The sequence below is a fragment of the Talpa europaea genome, assembly GCF_964194135.1.
Source record: "Talpa europaea genome assembly, chromosome: 12".
NCBI classification, from domain to species: domain Eukaryota; kingdom Metazoa; phylum Chordata; class Mammalia; order Eulipotyphla; family Talpidae; genus Talpa; species Talpa europaea.
In genome coordinates this window covers 83,317,420-83,336,118 of record NC_140079.1, presented here as the reverse complement: position 1 = coordinate 83,336,118, position 18,699 = coordinate 83,317,420, and the positions used below count along the sequence as shown (strand labels likewise).

The window sequence follows — 18,699 nt, the reverse complement described above, 5'->3', positions numbered from 1 at the left end:
TCCCAGCAGATGGTGCTGTGGCTTACAGTAACCCTTTTCCCCTCCTTCTGTGTGCATGAGACACACACACACCACACACACACACACGCCACACACACCCCCCCCACACACACACACGTGTGCGTGAGCTTCTGTTTTATCTTCTTCTCTAGGCCTGCCAGGTTTCACCAAAGGGATAACATAAAAAGGAAAAGGCAGGCATTTGTTGTCACTTTTTCTGATGCCTTTTTCTTTTCTCACCCCTTTCTAGGCCTCAAACTCAGAGAATTATTGAGTGGGAGGAAGCACCTGGCTTGGGTTGTTCTGCTGCTTACCTGTCCCCTCAGCTGTGTGGCCTTGAGGTCTGGCCTTTTTCTCTGATTCACTCAGGAGGGCTTATGTTGTGGCTGCAGTCCTGTTATTGGCAACACCACCACCTCTTTTCAAGGTCAATATATTGCTGACCTACCTGTAGACCTGTCCCTGTGGGTGGCCTTTGGAGTCGTTTCTTCTTGTTGCTGTACCCTTGGTGAGTTTGACACCAAGACCTGCAGCTGTGGCTCTGCTGGGACCCAGGTTTGGACCCCATCCCTCCACTCAGGACATGGTTGCTTGGTGGCTGCCTCGACACCTATTGTGAGGCGAGTACCAGGTGGAGTAGACGTGGGAGACCGCACAGCACTGGCTGACAGCAGGACATCGTCCTTGTTGACTTGACTCACTTCACTTCCCGTGCCTTGACTTTCCCCTTCCAGGTCGCAGGCGTCAACCTCTGGACCTCTGTCAGACTTCTCAGACTTCTTTGACTGTTGGCTTCCTCCAGGTTTGGCAGTGGCGTCCTCTGTATTTTCTCCCTACTTCAGGCCTCTCTTGTTCTCCCTGTCTGCTTCCATTCCCCTGTGGGCTGGGCCCCTGTAGCCAGCTTGCCTCTGCTCCTGGGCAGGCTGCTGTCTTGGTGCCCCAGCGTGCTTTTCTCCTTATTTTGCAAAGGCTTATCCTGCTTCTGTGATGCTCCTGTCCTCCCTTTCAGACTCTCTAAAGAGGGCCTGAGCCCCAGGCATGGCTTGCAGGCCCTATAGTTCCCCTGTCTGTACTAGGACCCCCTGAGGGAGAACGAGCTGGGTCTGCAGCCTGCTAGTGCTTTCTAGAAGATGCCAGCATCTTGTGGGGCCTTGTCTATTCCCAGTCTTCCCAGACTACCCTTGTGGTTTATCAGTCTGAGGGGCTTATGGTTTATCAGTCAGAGCAGTGCAGCCTCCTCTCTCTCAGCACAGAACCCCCTTTCTGGGGCAGGAGCATGTCATCTGGCTCCTGGGGGTTGGTGGAACTGTGCCTGACATTCCACATGCCTTTGCCTGGAGGCCAGGAGAAGTCCCTCTCGCAGGTGGTCCTGGAGAGTTTCTTGTTTCTCCTGTGAGGTGGCAGGCAGAGGCTCCGTCCTGAGCAGACAGGAGGCATGCGATCCCGGCAAGCTCCCCATCTGCCAGACTGGAGGAGCGGCTCCTGATGGTGCCCACGTGTTCCTGGCAGGCGCCTAGGCTCTGGGCCTCCTGTATAGATGTGCCACTTAGTGCCCAGAACACTCCAAGGGCTTCGTCTGTGTTTGTGTTCTGCAAATGAGTTTAAGAACCAGTAAAGTTTACAGATGGTGCGATAAATTGTTCAAATATGGTAACATGAAGCTTTAGAATTGAGAGTGGATTTTATTTTATTTTTTATTTTATTTTTTTAAAGATTTATCCATACATGCCTACAAGAGCTGGGGTACAGTTCAGAGGTGTGGGGATGAGAGGATTCACCAGAGACAAGAGTGGGGAACAGAATGGGCAGAGTGACCAAAGCACACTGCCGAATGGAGCAGTGGGCGAGCCAGGAGAGGTCCGCTGTGTTACGTGGGCTGTTTCCAGCCGGGGCATTGAACTCGTGTGGCAGAGGCTGCAGACAGCCCCACAGGCTGCATCCCAACCCCTTGCACCACCAGGGAGGCCTGGAAATTGGATTTAAAAAATGGAATAGTATGATTTTGTTGCCTTAATTGCTTTTATTTTTTAATTTTTTTTAAGATTTATTTTTATTTATTTATATAAGCACTGGGTACAGCCAGAAGTATGGGAGAGTGAGAGAATTCACCAGAGCCAGAGCGGGGAGCAGAGCAGGCAGAAGGACCGAAGTACACTGCTGAGGGGAGCAGCGGGCGGCAGGAGAGGTCTGTGCGCCATGTGGGACCCTCCTCCGGTGGCCGGGGAGCAGCTGGGGATCGAACAGGTGCTGCAGAGGCTGCTGGCAGCTTTGCAACCCAGCGCTCAACCGCTGCGCCACCGGGGAGACCCAGCCTTAATTGCTTTTAATGGAAGTGGTTGGATCCATCCATCCTGAATGGACCACAGGTCCATAGGGGAGGTCATTGTGCCTAGAATGCTGATCTACGAGTCGTGGAAAAAGACCCGGCCAACAGGGGTTCACTTCTGCAGGTTCAAGGAGGGATCTGTGGCCTAGATTCAGGTTGGGGGCTAGCAAGTCTAGTTCTATCTGGAGGATGCCCGAGGACTTGGTCCTGGGAGCTGAAGGCCAGGACTGGCTGCTGTGGGCCCCACTGCAGTGACCATAACCTGGCTATTGACTAACAATTGCCAGAAGAAGAAATTTGCTGATTAAAATCTCCTATGGGGAACCTCCCTGGTGGCTCAGGAGGTTAAGTCTCAGCACTATCAATCTATCCACAGCCACTGCAGCATCAGTTCGATCCCTGGTCAGGGAGCTGACCCAAATGGCGTGGCAGACCTCTCATGTCTCACCTGCTGCTCCCCTCAGCGGTGTATTTCAGTCAGTCTGCCTGTTCTGCTTCCCATTCTGTCTCTGGTGAATCCTCTCCCCCGCCCACCCTGCACCTCTGGCCTACACCCCAGCTTTTGAATGTATAAATAAATAAAATAAATCTTTAAAAAAAAAAATCTCCTATGGTCAAGGTTGTCCAGGCTCCCCAGCAGAAAGGCCAGGTCGCCATGACCCCATGGTATGCACTGAATATCTCAGTTGGGGAGGTGGGGACTCTTGACCACCTGAGTGCAGAGCAGGCAACTGGTGGCCTGAAAGTGACTTTGTCCTTGATTCCTCCTTTGCCAGGTCAGGACCTGGACAGAATCTCTTGTGACTCAGTGAACCCTGAGCAGTGGGGTTCGGACTTCCTGTCTGTAGCCATGCTTCTCCTGGGGCTCATGCTGCAGCAGCTTCAACACCTCTGAAGGACCTACTGGGTGCCCACAAGCACTTCATACTCTGAAGGGCACCGCCTTCAAGGACAATATGTGATGGCTGTCTTTCCTGTGACTAGAACTCAGTTTTGTCCTGTCTCTGCACACTTTTATTAGGGTTCTCCTGGAGGAACAATTCACACACAGATCTGGGTATTCCTGCTTTTGGGGCTCCCAAAGGTTGGTGACAACTGAGCATCAAGGGTTCCCCTCCCCCATTTCTCTGTAGGAAGGTTTTGCTTTTCTTTTTTCTTTTTTTTTTCCCAGTGATTTTTTTTTTAAAGATTTATTTATTTATTTATACAAGCACTGGGTACAGTCAGAAGGGTGGGAGGGTGAGAGAATTCACCAGAGCCAGAGCGGGGAGCAGAACAGGCAGACTGACGAAGTACACTGCTGAGGGGAGCACCGGGCGGCAGAAGAGGTCTGCGCGCCATGTGGGACCCTCGCCCGGTGGCCGGGGATAGAACTGGCACTGCAGAAGCTGCGGGCAGCCTCGCAACCCAGTGCTCAACCACTGCGCCACGGGGGAGGCCCTTGCTTTTCTTTTTATTATAGTAGGCCATCCATAACATAATGATCATTTTAACCATTTGTAAGTGTATTATGTAGTGGCATTAAATGTTGTGTATCTATTTCATAATCTATACCTAAAAGCTTATCGTCCCAAACAGAAACTCCACATGCATTAGATAATCTCTCTCTACCCCCAACCCTACCACCACCCAACTTCTGGCACCCACCATTCTCTCTGTCTCTGTGAGTCTGACTCCTCTAGGGACCTCACATAAGTAGAATCCCATAGTATTTGTCCTTTGGTGACTGGCTTATTTCACTTAACTTAATGTCCTCAAGGCTTACACCTGTAACAGGTGTCAGAATTTCTTTGCTTTTTAAGGCTGAATAATATAGTCCATTGTATTGTTGGCCCACATTTTATTCATCTATAGGGGACGTTTACTATATATTTTTTAATTCATTTTGGGAGTGAAGGTGTATGTTTTTGCATATTTTATTTTAATTTTTTAATTTAAATATTTTATTTTACATAATTCTTACATCTTTTTTCATCTTTGCACAATGTATGCATTTTCATTTTGGTTATATTCCCCATACAATTGCACCCCCCCCCCCATTTTGACTCTAGTCCTTCCTTTCCCACCCCTCCCCCTACCCCGTAGTGTGTCTCTGGTTTATAGTTGCTTTTTGCATATTTTATTTTTAAAAGTTTTATTTTATTTATGCATACAACAGCTGGAGTATAGGCCAGAGGTGCAGGGGGGTGAGAGGACTCACCAGAGACAGAGTGGGGAGCAGAACAGGCGGATCTACTGAAATACACTGCTGAGGAGAGCATCGGGTGAGACAGGAGAGGTCTGCTGTGTCATGTGGGTAGCTCCCTGGCCGCGGATCGAACTGGTGCTGTGGTGGCTGCGGATAGGTTGATAGTGCTGAGACTTAACCCCTTGTGCCACCAGGGAGGCCCTTTTGCATATTTTAAAACGTCATTCAAAAATGACAGAGTAGGGAAAAAAAAAAAAGACAGTAGGAGGGCCTCCCCTGGTGGCGCAGTGATTGAGCGCTGGGCTGCGAAGCTGCCTGCAGCCTCTGCAGTGCCAGTTCGATCTCCAGCCACTGAGGAGGGTCCCACATGGCATTTAAAAAGAAGAAAAAAAAAAAAGACAGAGTAGGAAAAATCATGGACAGCTCCTGGGGCAGGCAGGGCTAAGGGCAGGCTGCAGAGGACTCTCAGCCCTCAGGGAAAGCCCTCAACTCACTCCTGAGCCAAACAGGAACCAAATTTAGCTCTTACACCGAGAGCAATTCTGCTCCTAGAAAGCCCAGATGCAAGCACTGTTGATGTAGAAGTGGAGGTGGTGACTGACCTTGGAGGGCAGGAACTGGAGGCCTGTCAGCAGGCTTCTGGGGCGTGGGTGCTGTTCGCAGGTGCACCCCATCTGTGACATTCACAGGAGTCTGCTCATACCTTGCCCTCAGTTCAGGGCAGGAGTGGGGCTCTGCTCTCCAGGCAGGCACAGGCCTCGCTGTGTTGGAAAGGAGGATGGTTCCTGTCACCCTCGCTGGGTGGGCCACCTCTGCAAGACGTCACTGGCAATGGGGTCAGAATTTACACCTCCCACCTGCAGATGGGCTGGCCACACCATGTGTACACTTCTTCATGGCAGCTCTGTTTATTTTATTTTATTTTACTTTATTTATTTTTAAAGATTTTATTTATTTATACAAGAACTGGGTACAGGCCAGAGATGTGGGAGGGTGAGAGAATTCACCAGAGACAGAGCAGGGAGCAGACCAGGCAGAGGGACTGAAGACACTGCTGAGGGGAGCAGTGGGCGCGACAGGAGAGGTCTGCTGTGCCATGTGGGTAGCTCCCAGGCCGCCTGGGGATCGAACCTGCACTGCAGAGGCTGTGGACAGCTTCACAGCGCGGCGGTCAACCCACTGTGCCACCGGGAGGCCAGCTCTGTTTATTTTAGCAAAAGATTGAAAGCCACCCAAATGTACCTCAGTAGGAGACTGGGAAGAGGTTGATGCATCTAATCAGTGGAAGGGCATGCGTTAATAAAGAAGTGAAAGGGGATGAGGATGCTCTGATGTCATTGAGGGAGTGTCCTTAGGCAAAATGTTTTTAAAGGAAGTAGAGGTGTCCGGAATCACCTAAGCTGCAGAGGGGGGGTAGGGACAGGGTGAGCCCTGTGTCACCAGGGTCTGGGGGACTTGGGCTGGGAGAACCAGGCCCCCGTCTCCATATGGGCCCGGAAGGGGGCTGGGCTGCCTCTGCATGGGATCTCGGGCTGGGGAAGAGGGGACAAAAGAAGTAGGGGTGTAATATAGCTCCGCGCTTGTGTGTGCACAGTGTTTTTGAAAGGATAGGCGAAACCTCTGTATCCCCAGGGGGTGGTGCTGTGGCATCTGTTGGGAGAAGGGGGTCAGGGAGCCCCGGGATTGCCACAGAGGACTTGGTTAGACCTTTCTGGCCACAAAGCCTGTCACTCACTTCACCCATCGTCCAGTGACCCAGAGCCCGTGGCTCATAGTCTTGTCCCTCTGTGTGGGTCCTGGGCACTGGAGCTGGGTAGTGATGGCCACACGGAGCGTTTTGATCGCCAGGTCTTCTTGCCTTGCCAAGACAGGAAAGACCCTCACTGAACACAAGCAGGGGTCTGGACTGGTTCCAGGCTGCTCCCAGGTGGGCTCTGGGCTCCACAGGTTCAGTGGGAAGGTATGCCCTGCCTAGTGTCCCCTGGAGCCTCCGCCGTGCCCTCTGGCTCCCCGGAGCAGCGTCAGGACTGTGAGCTTTTCGTGATGCTCCCTGCTCTGCTCAGCTTGGCTGTCTGAGTCTTGGCTGCTGCCTGCCTTTCTGCTTCTTGAAGATAGTAGTTGCAATCAGTGACTTTTGTTACAGTCTGTTATGTAATGGCTTTATGAAATATAACTTTGGCCTGTCTGTGAGACCCTTATTTTGGAGGGAAGAGGCTGTCAACGTTAATTTTTTTCTAGTGTCTCAGTTGAACACACCCAGTTGGTATTTCTTAGATGACTGAGCCCATTCTGCTTCCAGGTTCTGTCCTAAGTGAGCCCCTCCAGGAGGCCTTCCCGGCTCTGAGGCACCTACATTGCCAGATGCAGAGACCTGAAGGTCCCCAGGGGCCCACCCTGCTCACAAAGTGGGGATCAGTCTCAGATAGCTGGTTCTGGCATGGGTGACTGTGCAGAACTCTGTGTCCAGTGCCAGGCCTGAGGCAGTGGCACAGCTGGCAGGAACTGCTTGTGTTGGTGATGAGCTTGGAGCCCAACCCCGCTGGCCATGTCAGTTCTCTCTGCTTCCCTGAAAGGACCATAGAGAAATGTGAAGTACGTTTATAAAAAAGGGAGGGTGGCCTGGGAGATGCAGGATTCCTTCCCATCTTCCTTGGTTGCCTCCTTTAAAAAAAAAAAGATTTATTATATTTATTTATGCATACAAGAACTGGGTGTAGGCCAGAGGTGCAGGGGGTGAGAGGATTCACCAGAGACAGAGTGGGGAGCAAAACAGGCAGATCCACTGAAATACACTGCTGAGGGGAACAGCGGGTGAGACAGGAGAGGTCTGCTGCGCCATGTGGGTAGCTCCCTGACTGGGGATCGAACTCATGTTGAGTGGCTGGTAATAGCTTGATAGCGCTGTCTTTAACCCCTGTGCCACCACAGAGGCCCCGGTTGCCTCCTTTTTGATCACTCTGGAACAGCATTCTCTTGGCCCAGTGGTGGGGTGGTCAGCCTGTTTCTCTGTGTGGCCTAAACGAGTCCCTTGTAGGCTTGTCTTGAAGTATAAAAATATTCACGCAATGACCCTATTTCTGGGATTTATTTTGAGGAGGCCATTCAAAACACAGAAATAATTATGCTATATGAAATGACAGTAATTGTTATAACAGTAAAAGTAAAGATCCCTAAATTGTGTCTACCTGGGAAAATGGCGCAATAGATAAGGTGCCCCTGCTCCTGGGGGACAACCATGGTCAAGGAAGCTGAGGTGCTGGTGTTCTATCTGTGAGGCCAGAGAGGACACAGCCCCACTGCACTACAGTAATCACTTTATATGGTAACAGAGATGCCAAGGATGCAAGGAAATGCAACAGATTTAACTCCAAGTTTCATGTTCAGATCCATCCCCTACGCCACATCTAACGCAAGATGCTTGACACAGCAGGGTAGTGTGAGGCAGAAATGGATGTGGAAGCCCATGAGGGGTGCCAGGGCCCCGACTGCAGAAGAGGGGCTTTTCTTTACCCATCTTCTCAGTTAGCATCGTCAATAGCTTCTTGGAAACTGGGTGTTTAAGTGGCGTTCAGCATCGGCTAGATTTTTTCCTCTCATCAATGTTACAAGAAATGGATGTTGAACAAAGTGATTTTACTCGATCACCTATTGCTCATGACAGAGCAAGTGTAGTGTAATTTCTGTCTTTTTGAAGCCTCCATGTGAATATTTTCAGACCCTCCAGGAGGGGGCCAGCCTTTCTGCCCTGTTGAAGTGACCCCTGGGTGACCAGCCCTCATGGGGTCTTGTTGTGTCCCTTAGCTGTCGCCTCTCCTAGGAGCCAGGTGGCCAGGCTTGCAGGGTCAGGGCTAGACGCAGCAAGCAGGCCAGTGTGGGCTTAGTGCTGGGCCTCTGGATTGTGCCCTGGTGCCTGCCTGACCCTCAGCCCCCACCTGGCGTGGCTGCAGAGCCAGGCCCAGGAGTATCAGGACACTTCCACCTGCAGGAGAACCCACCCCCTCAGGACTGACAGACCTGGCTTCTGTCTCTGCAATTCCAGACCAGAGGTGGTTGCTCAGGCTCTTGTTAGTGACATGCTTAGCTCTGGTCAGGTGAGAGGTTCTGAGGGTGACTTGTCCCACTGTCAGTTACCAGTCCAGCCTGACTTCTCAACGTGGGGAGTGAGAAGGAGACTTGTTTTATTTTGCTGCTTTTGTTTACTTACATCTCACACTATGTTTGAATCACACAGAGTACATTATAACACAAGCATGAGTTCCACAGCCGAATGCATGTAGCTGGCAGCCCCACCAAGAGCTTGCTTCCTCTGTGAGTCCCCCACCCTCCTGGAGGGAACCCCAGCCCTGCCCTTGCAAGTCAAAAATTTCCATTTTCCTTTCTCCCTACTTGTCACCACCCCTGCATGATTGTCTTCCTCTGGTGGGGGGACTCAGATTGACTTCCTCTGGTGGGGACAGCTGAGACTATGTGCAAGCTCCTTGAGAGCAGCTTTGGGTTGCTCTCTGGGGCTTGCTCCATGTCCTGTTACCCCAGGTGTGAACTGAAGATGAAGCCACGAGAAGGAAGTGTGGCTTAATTCCAGAAGTGGCAGCTCCGTCACTGTCTGGGGACCCCTGTGCATGTCTTGAAGTGCTGTGGCCTTTAGGACACCTGGACAGCTGCGGCCCCCTGGGGCCGCCCAGGGCTGTGTGAAAGGACTGTCAGCCTCACTGCATTTGGGTGAGAAATTAATCCCTCCTCAGCCTCTTGGCTGCAGCTCTTTAAGAACCTGGTGATGGGTGGAAAGGGGGGGGGGGCAGCGAGGAGCCTTTGCACTCACATTGCACATCCGGGAATCTTAGGTTCAAGTCAAGTAAATTGCACAGAGGGTTTGCAGGCAATGACTTGCCTGCTGTGCAGACTGTGAGGTTCGTGGCCAGACACAGCTGCCCAAGAGCAGAAAATGCGCCAGCATGGGGAGGGGCTTCCTTGGCATCTTTATTGCCAAAACATCAAGTTTTATGAGTGTCTTTCTGGCATTTACTTTACATATGTCATAAATCCAGCCCTGTGTCCATTGGGGGCCTCAAGCAGGGACTGGGATTGTGGTTTCCTCATTCCTTTAGGCAGGTGTGGGGGCTGGGAGGACTTGCCTTAGTTTTAGCAGATGCCCAGCTTCCCTGTTGTGTGGGTACCTTCCCCAGGGGATGGAAATTTTTCCCTAGTCAGGGCTGCTCTTCTATCTCACCCTCTGGGGGCCAATGTGTCCCATCTCTGCCTTGAGCTCCTGGGCTGGAACTTGGGTCTGTGTTCACCACCACATGTGGTGGACCGTGCAAATAGGAGCTTATCTCTGATCAGCTGTGGACCTGGCCTTTTCTTTACCCCTTGCTGGGTCCTGACTCTGGGGGCTTTGGTCACCAGAGGACTCAGTTCTGCAGCTTTCTCAGCAAGGCTGCCTCTGGGGCAGGAAACGTAACGGCCTGTTCTGGCGGGACCTATGCAGGCAGGTTGGCCTCCCCAACCTGGCACAAAGTGGGAACCTCTGTGCCTGGACAGAAGAACCACCAGAGGCAGACTCCTCTGTCCATCCTTTCTCTTGCAGGCAGCCTCTCATCTGGCCTCTAACAGGCCTGCTAACGGCTTATCTCTGGTTCAGTTTCCAGGCCGAGCGGCCCGCACTGAACGTCATCATCTTCCCTCTGCTCCATGAGGGCCTGACTGACGTCATCCGGGACGTCCCCATGATGCATCTGGATGAGATCACCTTGTTTAAAAGCAGAGTGGCCGAAGAGCCACCAAACCTGTGGTGGTGACAGCACCAGCAAAACTGCTTCTGTCGGCTGAGCCTCCTTGCCTGCATCCTCAGCGGCCAAGGAGGCAGGACTGTTGAGATGGGCATGTGACCTCCAACTGCTGCTGCAGCCCCCACTTCTGCTCTTCACCTGGCAGCAGACCCCAGGAGCCTGCCAGACACTGGACCCCTTGATGTGTTGCAGAGGAAGGAAGCCACTCTTCCTGCCCTCTTCCCCCACCCAGGACTTCCAGCGCTTCCTCTCGCGGTCTCTCGGGAGGACTTTTCACTCGGTGAAATTTGGACTGAGATGACAAGAGGAGGACACGGCAGGAAGAGCCCTTGTTGGGGCGACCTGCGGGCCTGGCGGCGGGTGTTCCTGAACAGAGACACGGATGCCAGAGTGCTGACTCCTCGGGGCCCAACCAGGTCTTCAGTGCTACGTGCTGCTGTGTTGCTCCCCTCGCTTTAGCTCCTGTGTCCCTTTGCTCCTGCCTTCCTGGTCACCTGCCATCTGGCTTTGTGGAGGGGTACACTGAGGCCTGGTGCTGGGGTGACCATGCATGTGGGCAGACATACTTGTCCACACTGACAACTATGGCTGCAAGGCCAGTGACCATATGTCCCCCAGCCCCTGCCTCAGGCCAGCTGTGGGTGTGACACGTGAGGAGCAAATTCTATGGTTGCAGATACAGGGCTCTCCTTCCTTCTGAGACACATTTTAGCCCAATTGTGTCTAGTTTCTAGCCAGATAACATCAGACAAGTTCAGGAGCAGTGGCCTGGCGGGGACCCCTGGGGCCTGGATTGCTGCGGGGGGTCCAGGTTTGAGCCTGCCACATGCTAGTCATATATTTAGCTTTAGCAACTTCAGTCATCTGTAAGATCTCTGTTTCTGGGAGGAGACAGACACACACACACACACACACACACCCTCCCCCCCCCCTTTATTAGAATAACTTGGAATATTAAAACCCAGAAAGGATGTTGAAAGCTGGAGTAAGTGATCGGACTATCCCATTTCAGATAGCTTTATGTTGCACTTTAAAAAACTTCAACTTAGCTACTCCAAAAATGTGGTCCAGGGCTAACCCTGTGCCAAGCCCAATGCCTCTGCCTTTTCACCCACAGGGTTCCCCAGGGCCATCACCCCCTTGGCTGGTGGGCCTCTAAGGGGTCCCCTCTGCCTCCTGCTCTGGAGACATGCAGGCTGTGGCCTCAGCTTCCACCCAACACGTGCCTCAGTCTCTACAAAGGCTGCCTCCCCAGGACCCCGGCAGGCTGGACCTCTCTTGCCCTGGCCTCCCTGCTAGGCTGAGGGCCCTATAGGCACGGCTGGAGCCCATCTTGGCTTTTCTCCCAGTGGTCCCAATAGCTCGGCCCTCTTCCTACTTGTTTCCATGGATAATTGCCCCCATTCCCCATGGCTGGTCCTTCTGTTCCCGGCTGTGATCCCCAGCATTTGTTTGCCTGCCCTTCCCGATTTCTCGGGGCAAACAGTTCATAGCCTCCTGCTCTTCTCCCACCCACCACGGGCAGGGTACTCCAGGAACCTAGCAACCTTCCAACCACGCTGGTGGGAACCGGTGCCTTTGGATTTGGGGCCTGGCAAAATCGCAGTTTTTGAATGCTCTGGCTAGTTCTGTCAGCACACCTTGGTCTCGTGACTTGGGCCTGTCCTGAGGCTCAGGCGCTATGCTCAGTTCCTGACTGAGTGGAGGGTGTGTTTGTGCAGGTGGGGCTGGGGTTTGTCCCCTTCCTCTCACCTTGTTTTTCTTACTACGAGTGTCCTCTCTCCACCGCAGCCTGCAACTGGCCATTCTTTGCCATCTAGTAGAGGCATAGTCTGCGCCTGCCTTCAGGTGAATGCCCCATAGCAGGTGCCACCTAGAGCCTTCACCCTTTAGGTCCCAGCCTGGCATGAGGGCTACACCTGGGCCTCAATTCCTCACGGCCTGGCAGGCTGCCCTGGCCCCCAGAAAGGCAGGACCAAGGTCCCTATTAGACCCATGACTGTGGATGAGGGTCGGTGGGAGCACCCTCCTCGCTGATTTCTGGGCATTTCTGTCAGATGGCATTAGAGACCACCAGGCCAGGGTGACCAGGAAGGGTGGTGTGGGGACTGACCACTTATTGTCCAAGCCAGGGGGTGAGCAGTCGCTGCCTGAGTAGCACAGACTGTGGCCTGGAGGGAGGCAGGTAGCCTTGCCAACTCCGGGACCCCTGTGTATCAGGCCCACCCACCCCAGCACCTGGGTGGCTCTGGTGGCCTTTCATCCAGATCAACGTTGGCTCAGGCAGAGAGTGTGCTTTCCTCTAGGAGTTTATCCAAAGGCAGAATTGTTGCACGCTCTGGCCAGGAAGGCTTGTTTTCACGAGCAAGCAGTTTTAACCAGCAGCATAATTTATACCAATAAACAGGGCTGGGGAGGGCCATTTGTGAGAGGCTGGGGGTGCACACTGCCTTGATAGGCAACCCCTAAACAGTAGACTTGTATTTTTAGTGTCCCCTGCAACCATCCTTTTACTTAGAGCAAGAATTGCCGCTGCTTCTACACCCAAGACAGGATTCACCAGATGTTAATAATGTGCTTATTCTCGCTAAGTGCTATTTTGGCACCAGTGTTAATTGCAATTTATATTCTGCAGCATTTTACGCTGGGAAAAGAACCCACCCTAATGGTCCCCAATTGGCAGAACTGGGTTGTTAAGCGACCGACCATATGCTGCCTGCTGAGAGGGGCCTGGTCAGCACTTGCATGTGTGTGTGTGTGTGTGTGTGTGTTTTCGGTCTGTGCACATGTGAGTGCATGTGTGTACATCTCTGCCTGTGAGTGCGTCTGTGCATGCTGTGTGTGAGGGACAGCAGGGGATGTGGGAAGGAGAAAGGAGGGGAACAGGGCATTTATCCCTTTGTTAAAAAGAGCACCCACTGATCTCCCAAGGCTGCCTCTCCTGCCTCTGCCCCACCTCACCCTTAGCACCCAAGGCCATCTCCCCCACCTGCTGTGCGTCTGCCTCCCGTGGCCCTGCACTCTGGGCTTTGCTGACCCATCACCAGCAACACTGATGCCAGTGTGAAGGGGCGCTCCAGAGGCCCAAGGGGAGCAGGAACCCTGCCTGGACCCACAGGCTCCCTTCCCTCTTCTTAGTGGCTTTCTCATTTGCACATACATGTATTTTTCCCCAAGTCCAAGGAGGCTGGATTAGGGACATCTGTTTCTTACAACAAGGGTCTTTCCCTGCCTGTCATCTGTCCAGGGGTTCCATCTCTGGGAGGCCTCTGAGCCTGTGTGCACTGTGCACGTGGTGGGAGGCTCTCCTCGCCTCAGACCCAGGCTGGGCCCTGAGATTGGTGCCCCTCCCCTGGGCAGCTGTGTGGGGCTGGGTTTTTAAGACCACAGGCCCTTAACTGGCCCCTCTGCCAAGACCCAGAGGCATAGGTCATTCAACTGAGGGGACAGAAGCATCGTCTGGGCAGGGTAAGAGGTCAGTGGAGCAGTGCTGTAGGAGTCCAGGAAGGTGGGTCTGCTGACCACAAGTGTCTGAAACCAGCAACCCTCCCAAGTCCAGGGCCTGTTCTGGCCTTGCAGAAAGGCCCTGATGGGCCCATCCTCCACTGAGTGGCCAGAGGGCTGTGGGAGAAAACCCCTGCCCCCTCTTGTCTATATTTGTTCCTTTAAAGTTTGAAAATTGCTGAGACTTTGTAAGAGAAAATGAGAAAGTAGTGGATTAGGATGGTGAGCGGTGGCTGTTGGGAGTGGGGCCCAGTGATTTCAGTCGTACATGAGGTGAGGGAAACATGTACCTGGTCCTATGGACGTACACAGAGACGTGGATGGAGATGCCAACACCTGTGGGCCCCCCTCCTTTCACAGGAAAGGGGTGGACTGCAGGAGGAGCTCACTCTCCTAGTGATGGTCAGCAGTCCCTCTGGTTGGGCACAGGGCCCTCACGAGAAGTTTCTAAGGTCCATTGGGCATGGTGAATAAAAACCCCTGGAAATAGAGAATCTGAGTGTGACGCAGGCTGGCCAGTGTCCTCTAAATTATGCTCTTCTAAAGCTCTTTCAGGAAACACTGAATATCAGTGTTAATGTCACAGGGCCCCTGCTGCACCCCACTCTGCCTGGGGGATCTGGGAACCCAGTGCTGCTCATTAGCTGGGTTCTGGCTGAAAGTGAAACTGAAGCAGAAGCTGCTGTTGCGCTAAACCCCACATGGGATCTCCTCGTGCACCCTGACACTGCGGGGCCGCCACCGCTCCAGGGGAGTGTGTGCAGCGGCATGTGGTGCATAGTGGTGTGTGTGTGTACGTGGGGCTCTGGATACCCCACACTTGCTCCGTATGCCCCTCTGTCCGTAGCCCACATGTGGCTTGACTGGAAAGAATTGAGCTCAGCATGTTTTTAAGGGGGCTGGGGTGAGCCAGCCAGGGGGGCTCACAGTATGTTGTGACCAGGTGCTAAATAACCCAATATGTGTCACTTGCCTTTTGACAACACCTCATTTGTCTGGTGAACTGCCCTCGTGTGGTGTCTCACAATGACGCCTGCTCCTGAATTTTGTGCTCAAACTACATCTTGGGTGTTCCAATGTAAAGTTGTGGCATGTGAAAAATTTCAAATAAAGTGGACTTGACTTAGAAGACCAGTTGGCCGTGTGGTCCTGCCAGTGCTCCCCAGCCTTTCCCTTGTGACCCTCTCCCAGTCCTGGGGCTCTGGCCACCGACTGCCCTTCAGATGTGGAAGACATGTTGGGGCACCTGGGTGGAGACCTGAGACCCAAAGGACTCAGATGCCTTTGCTGGCTGGGAAAGCAGAAACTGTCAGGAGTGGGAGCGGCCAGGATGGGGCGGGAGGGCAGGGCAGAGGGTCACCATTCTCCACTCCACACACAGGCTCTGTATGGCTGGGTAAGCAGCTTGGGCATTGAAGGCAGAAGGAGTCTGTGGGCACTGGGTGAAGTTTTAAAATACATACATACATATATAGAGAGAGTGGTAAAAAGAATTTTTAAAATTTTTTTTTCAAAGATTTATTTATACAAGAACCGGGGTACAGTCAGAAGCGCGGGAGGGGGAGAGAATTCACCAGAGCCAGAGCGGGGAGCAGAGCAGGCAGAAGGACCGAAGTACACTGCTGAGGGGAGCAGCGGGCGGCAGGAGAGGTCTGCGCGCCATGTGGGACCCTCCTCCGGTGGCCGGGGAGCAGCCGGGGATTGAACCGGTGCTGCAGAGGCCACGGGCAGCTTCGCAACCCAGCGCTCAACCGCTGCGCCACCGGGGAGGCCCTCATTCTTTTTTTTCAAACTGCAACTCGAATGATTTTCTGAAAAGCTGAATTTGATCTTATCACTCCTGTTTCCCGCCCTAGGCAAACTTTCTATGGCCAAGAGGAAGAAGTCCACACTCTCACATGGCCCATCCCCCTCACCAGCAGACCTAGAAGCTTCCAGCCTCATCACTGGTCCTCTTCCCGACCACCTGGTTTCCTCACCCCTTTTTTTGAGGAAACACTTTAAATCTGCCCTGTCCTTTTCTGGGAGGTAAGCCTCTCCTTACTCCTTTGTCCTGGCTTTCTTAGTTTTCTAGGTCGAATCTAAGTCTCTCCTATGATGTTTCCTCCAATTCTCTCAAGCAGAATCAGCTTCTTCCACAGCAGAACAGTGCCTCAGTCTACTATGGCTCTGGCACCTCCCAAAGTGGCAGGTCTGTATATCCACTGGCTTCTCAACAGTTTCACTTGGATGTCTACAAGAGTCATGCCTGAAATACGAATGCATGATTACCTACAACACTGTTATTAATCTTTCCTCTACCATTAAAAGACAATACCAGCCATGAGCTGCTCAAGTAGGAGTCTTCTGCTTTTCTGGATTCCTCTTTTTTCTGCACCCCATCACACATTCCATTAGCCAGCCCTTTTAATTCCACCTCAAATTACCTGTGTCTAGAAGCCACCATCGTTGGTTTGGACCACGTAAGAAGCTGATTGGTATCTACAAGGTCCTCTGTCACTCCCTCCTCTCCCCTCTCCTACTCATGAGGCTCCAGCCATGCCCACCTCAGGCTGTCTGACTTTTCTCTTGCAGGGTCCTGGTCCTTGCTCTGCTCCTCACCCGGACCATTCCTTACCCTTTCACTGTTCAAGTTCAATTCAAATGATTCTCAGAGTCCTTCCCAGCTCTCTATTTCCTAGATCGGGCCCTGCTTTGCTATAAAATTTGGGCCATCGCTGAGTTGTGTGCAGTTATTCAGAGGCCCTGAGGAGTTAATGCAGCCATTACCAGTACTCCAATATTTCTTGTTAACCATGTCTAATGCAAAAAATTGTCTTTCCTATCTTGAGAAATCTACTTTATATTATCTGATATCTGAATTCTAAACTTGTTTTATCTCCCATCATTTATCTGGCGTATTTTATTTATTTATTTTAAAGATTTATTTATTTATATAAGCACTGGTTATAGTCAGAAGCGCAGGAGGGTGAGAGGATTCACCAGAGCCAGAGTGGGGAACATAACAGGCAGACTGACAAAACACACTGCTGAGGGGAGCAGCAGGTGGCAGGAGAGGTCTGCGTGCCATGTGGGACCCTCACCAGTGGCCGGGGGTTGAACCGGCGCTGCAGAGGCTGCGGGCAGCTTCGCAGCCCAGCGCTCAACCGCTGCACCACCATGGTAGGCCTAATTTTTTTATTTTTTGGTGGTACATATAAAGACCTTAACATTTACTATCTTAATCCATCTCTAAGAGTTGACTTTAGTTCCTCATGTATGTGGAATATAGCAGTGTCTGTACTTTGGTGATGCGCCTACTTGCAGCATCAACTTTAGGTGGAAACTTCACCAGATCTGGGCTCTAGGAAGAGGATCTGGCCACAGAATGGAGGGGGTGGAAGATGGAGACTGGGGTGCGAGGCCAGGGAAGTTGGCTAGCATCCAGGAGAAGCGGGGCAAGATTTGGGAGGGGCCTTGGGCAGAGGGTGGGCCTGTCAGGTAGACCAGGAAGGGCTGGGTGACACCTCCTGACTCCTGGTTTGGACTCCAGAACAAGAGTCAGCTGGGCCGAGGCGGGCCAGGTGCCACTCCTCCCAAGTGTGCCTGAGCTGGTAGCCCAAGCTCACTGTGCACCTACAAGGCTTCCCATGATGGGTCACATCTGGCTGGGAGCCAGGGAGAAAACTTAGGGGACAGGGCTCAGGGGTCAGCAGTGGCCCTCCCAGCTGAAACTGGATGCCGTGAAGGGATGGGGCAGGGGAGATAGGAATTCCAGAAACATCTGTGACTTGATGATTAGATTGATAAGTGACCAGGGGAGGAGGAGGTGCAGAGGCTGAGAAAACCACCGTGAACCACCGATCCCTGCACAAACTACCCCAACTTCCTGTTGAGAAGGGGCTGCGCTGCGGTGCTCATGGCTTCCGTGGGCAGGTATTTGGACAGGACAGTGAGGCGGCTGACTCTATTCTGTGGTGCCTCGAGCCTCTGCTGGGGCTGATTGGATCTTTGGGGTGTGTCGTGTTCTGGAAGCATCTTCACTCATGTGTCTGGTGGTTGACAGTGGTTGTCCACTGGGGCCTCATTTGGGCCTGTGGCTGGAACACCTTCACTTGGCCTTTCCTATGGCCTCTTGTGAGTTGCTTGGGATTCCTGGAAGCAGGCTGGTCAGGCCCAAGAAGACCAGGAAAGGTGCCCTAGCCCTGGCTATCCCATAGTGTCACCTCCATGCCCTGCTGATTGAAGCCAACACAGAGACCTGCCACGTTCAACAGGAGGGGACTTGGCTTGGCCCCCTGCTCCCCGCACCAGGTGTCATGCCATGGTCTCGCAGCTTGTCAGCCCCTGAGTAAGGCCTGGCCTGCTGCCCTCACCCTGCGTGGCCTCACCCAGGGATCAGCCTGCGCCACCCAGCCTGGGAGGACTCGTGTTTCCCACTTGTCCCTGAGTGGATGTCTCCATCTTCTGGGGAACTGTGCCAGGGGAGGTGGCAAAACACGTGAAGATTTTTCCACGGCTGGAAAGGCTAAGGGCCCGCGCTGGGAGTTTACTGAGTGTGTGCAGCCTCCTGGACTTTGTCAATATGCTGAGCCTTGGGGAAAAAATCAAAACAACCTCATACAGCTGTTCTTTGTAGCAAAAAAGAAAAAGCCAAGAGCCCAGTTTGTGTTTGAAACCTCGGGAGGTGAGGCTAGAGGGGACAGAGACCGCCAGGATGAAGGCTCTGACACTACCAGGAGCTTTGTGCAGGTTTCCTTACTGCCAGCGATGACTTTGTGAGTGGAGGGAAGTGTCCTTGGTGCAGAACCTGACCTTTGAGATCAGGGGCTGCCCTGGGAGCCACTGGGACCCCTGGCTGCCCAGGACCCAGGCCGCAAGATTTTCTCACCTGCCCTGGGCACACACCGATTAGT

General features: G+C 52.8%; 1 protein-coding gene across 1 annotated transcript in view; it reads left to right on the top strand.

The window, feature by feature from the left end:
* The window catches only part of FBXL18 (F-box and leucine rich repeat protein 18), a gene marked incomplete at its 3' end in the record, with an annotated part of 29,109 nt that extends 18,800 nt beyond the window's left edge, over positions 1 to 10,309 (top strand). Inside the window, exon 4 of the mRNA XM_084250629.1 lies at positions 10,153 to 10,309. Within this exon, the coding sequence (XP_084106755.1) occupies positions 10,153 to 10,309 (157 nt within the window). The remainder of the gene's footprint in view (positions 1 to 10,152) is intronic.
* Between the last annotated feature and the right edge of the window lie 8,390 nt (positions 10,310 to 18,699).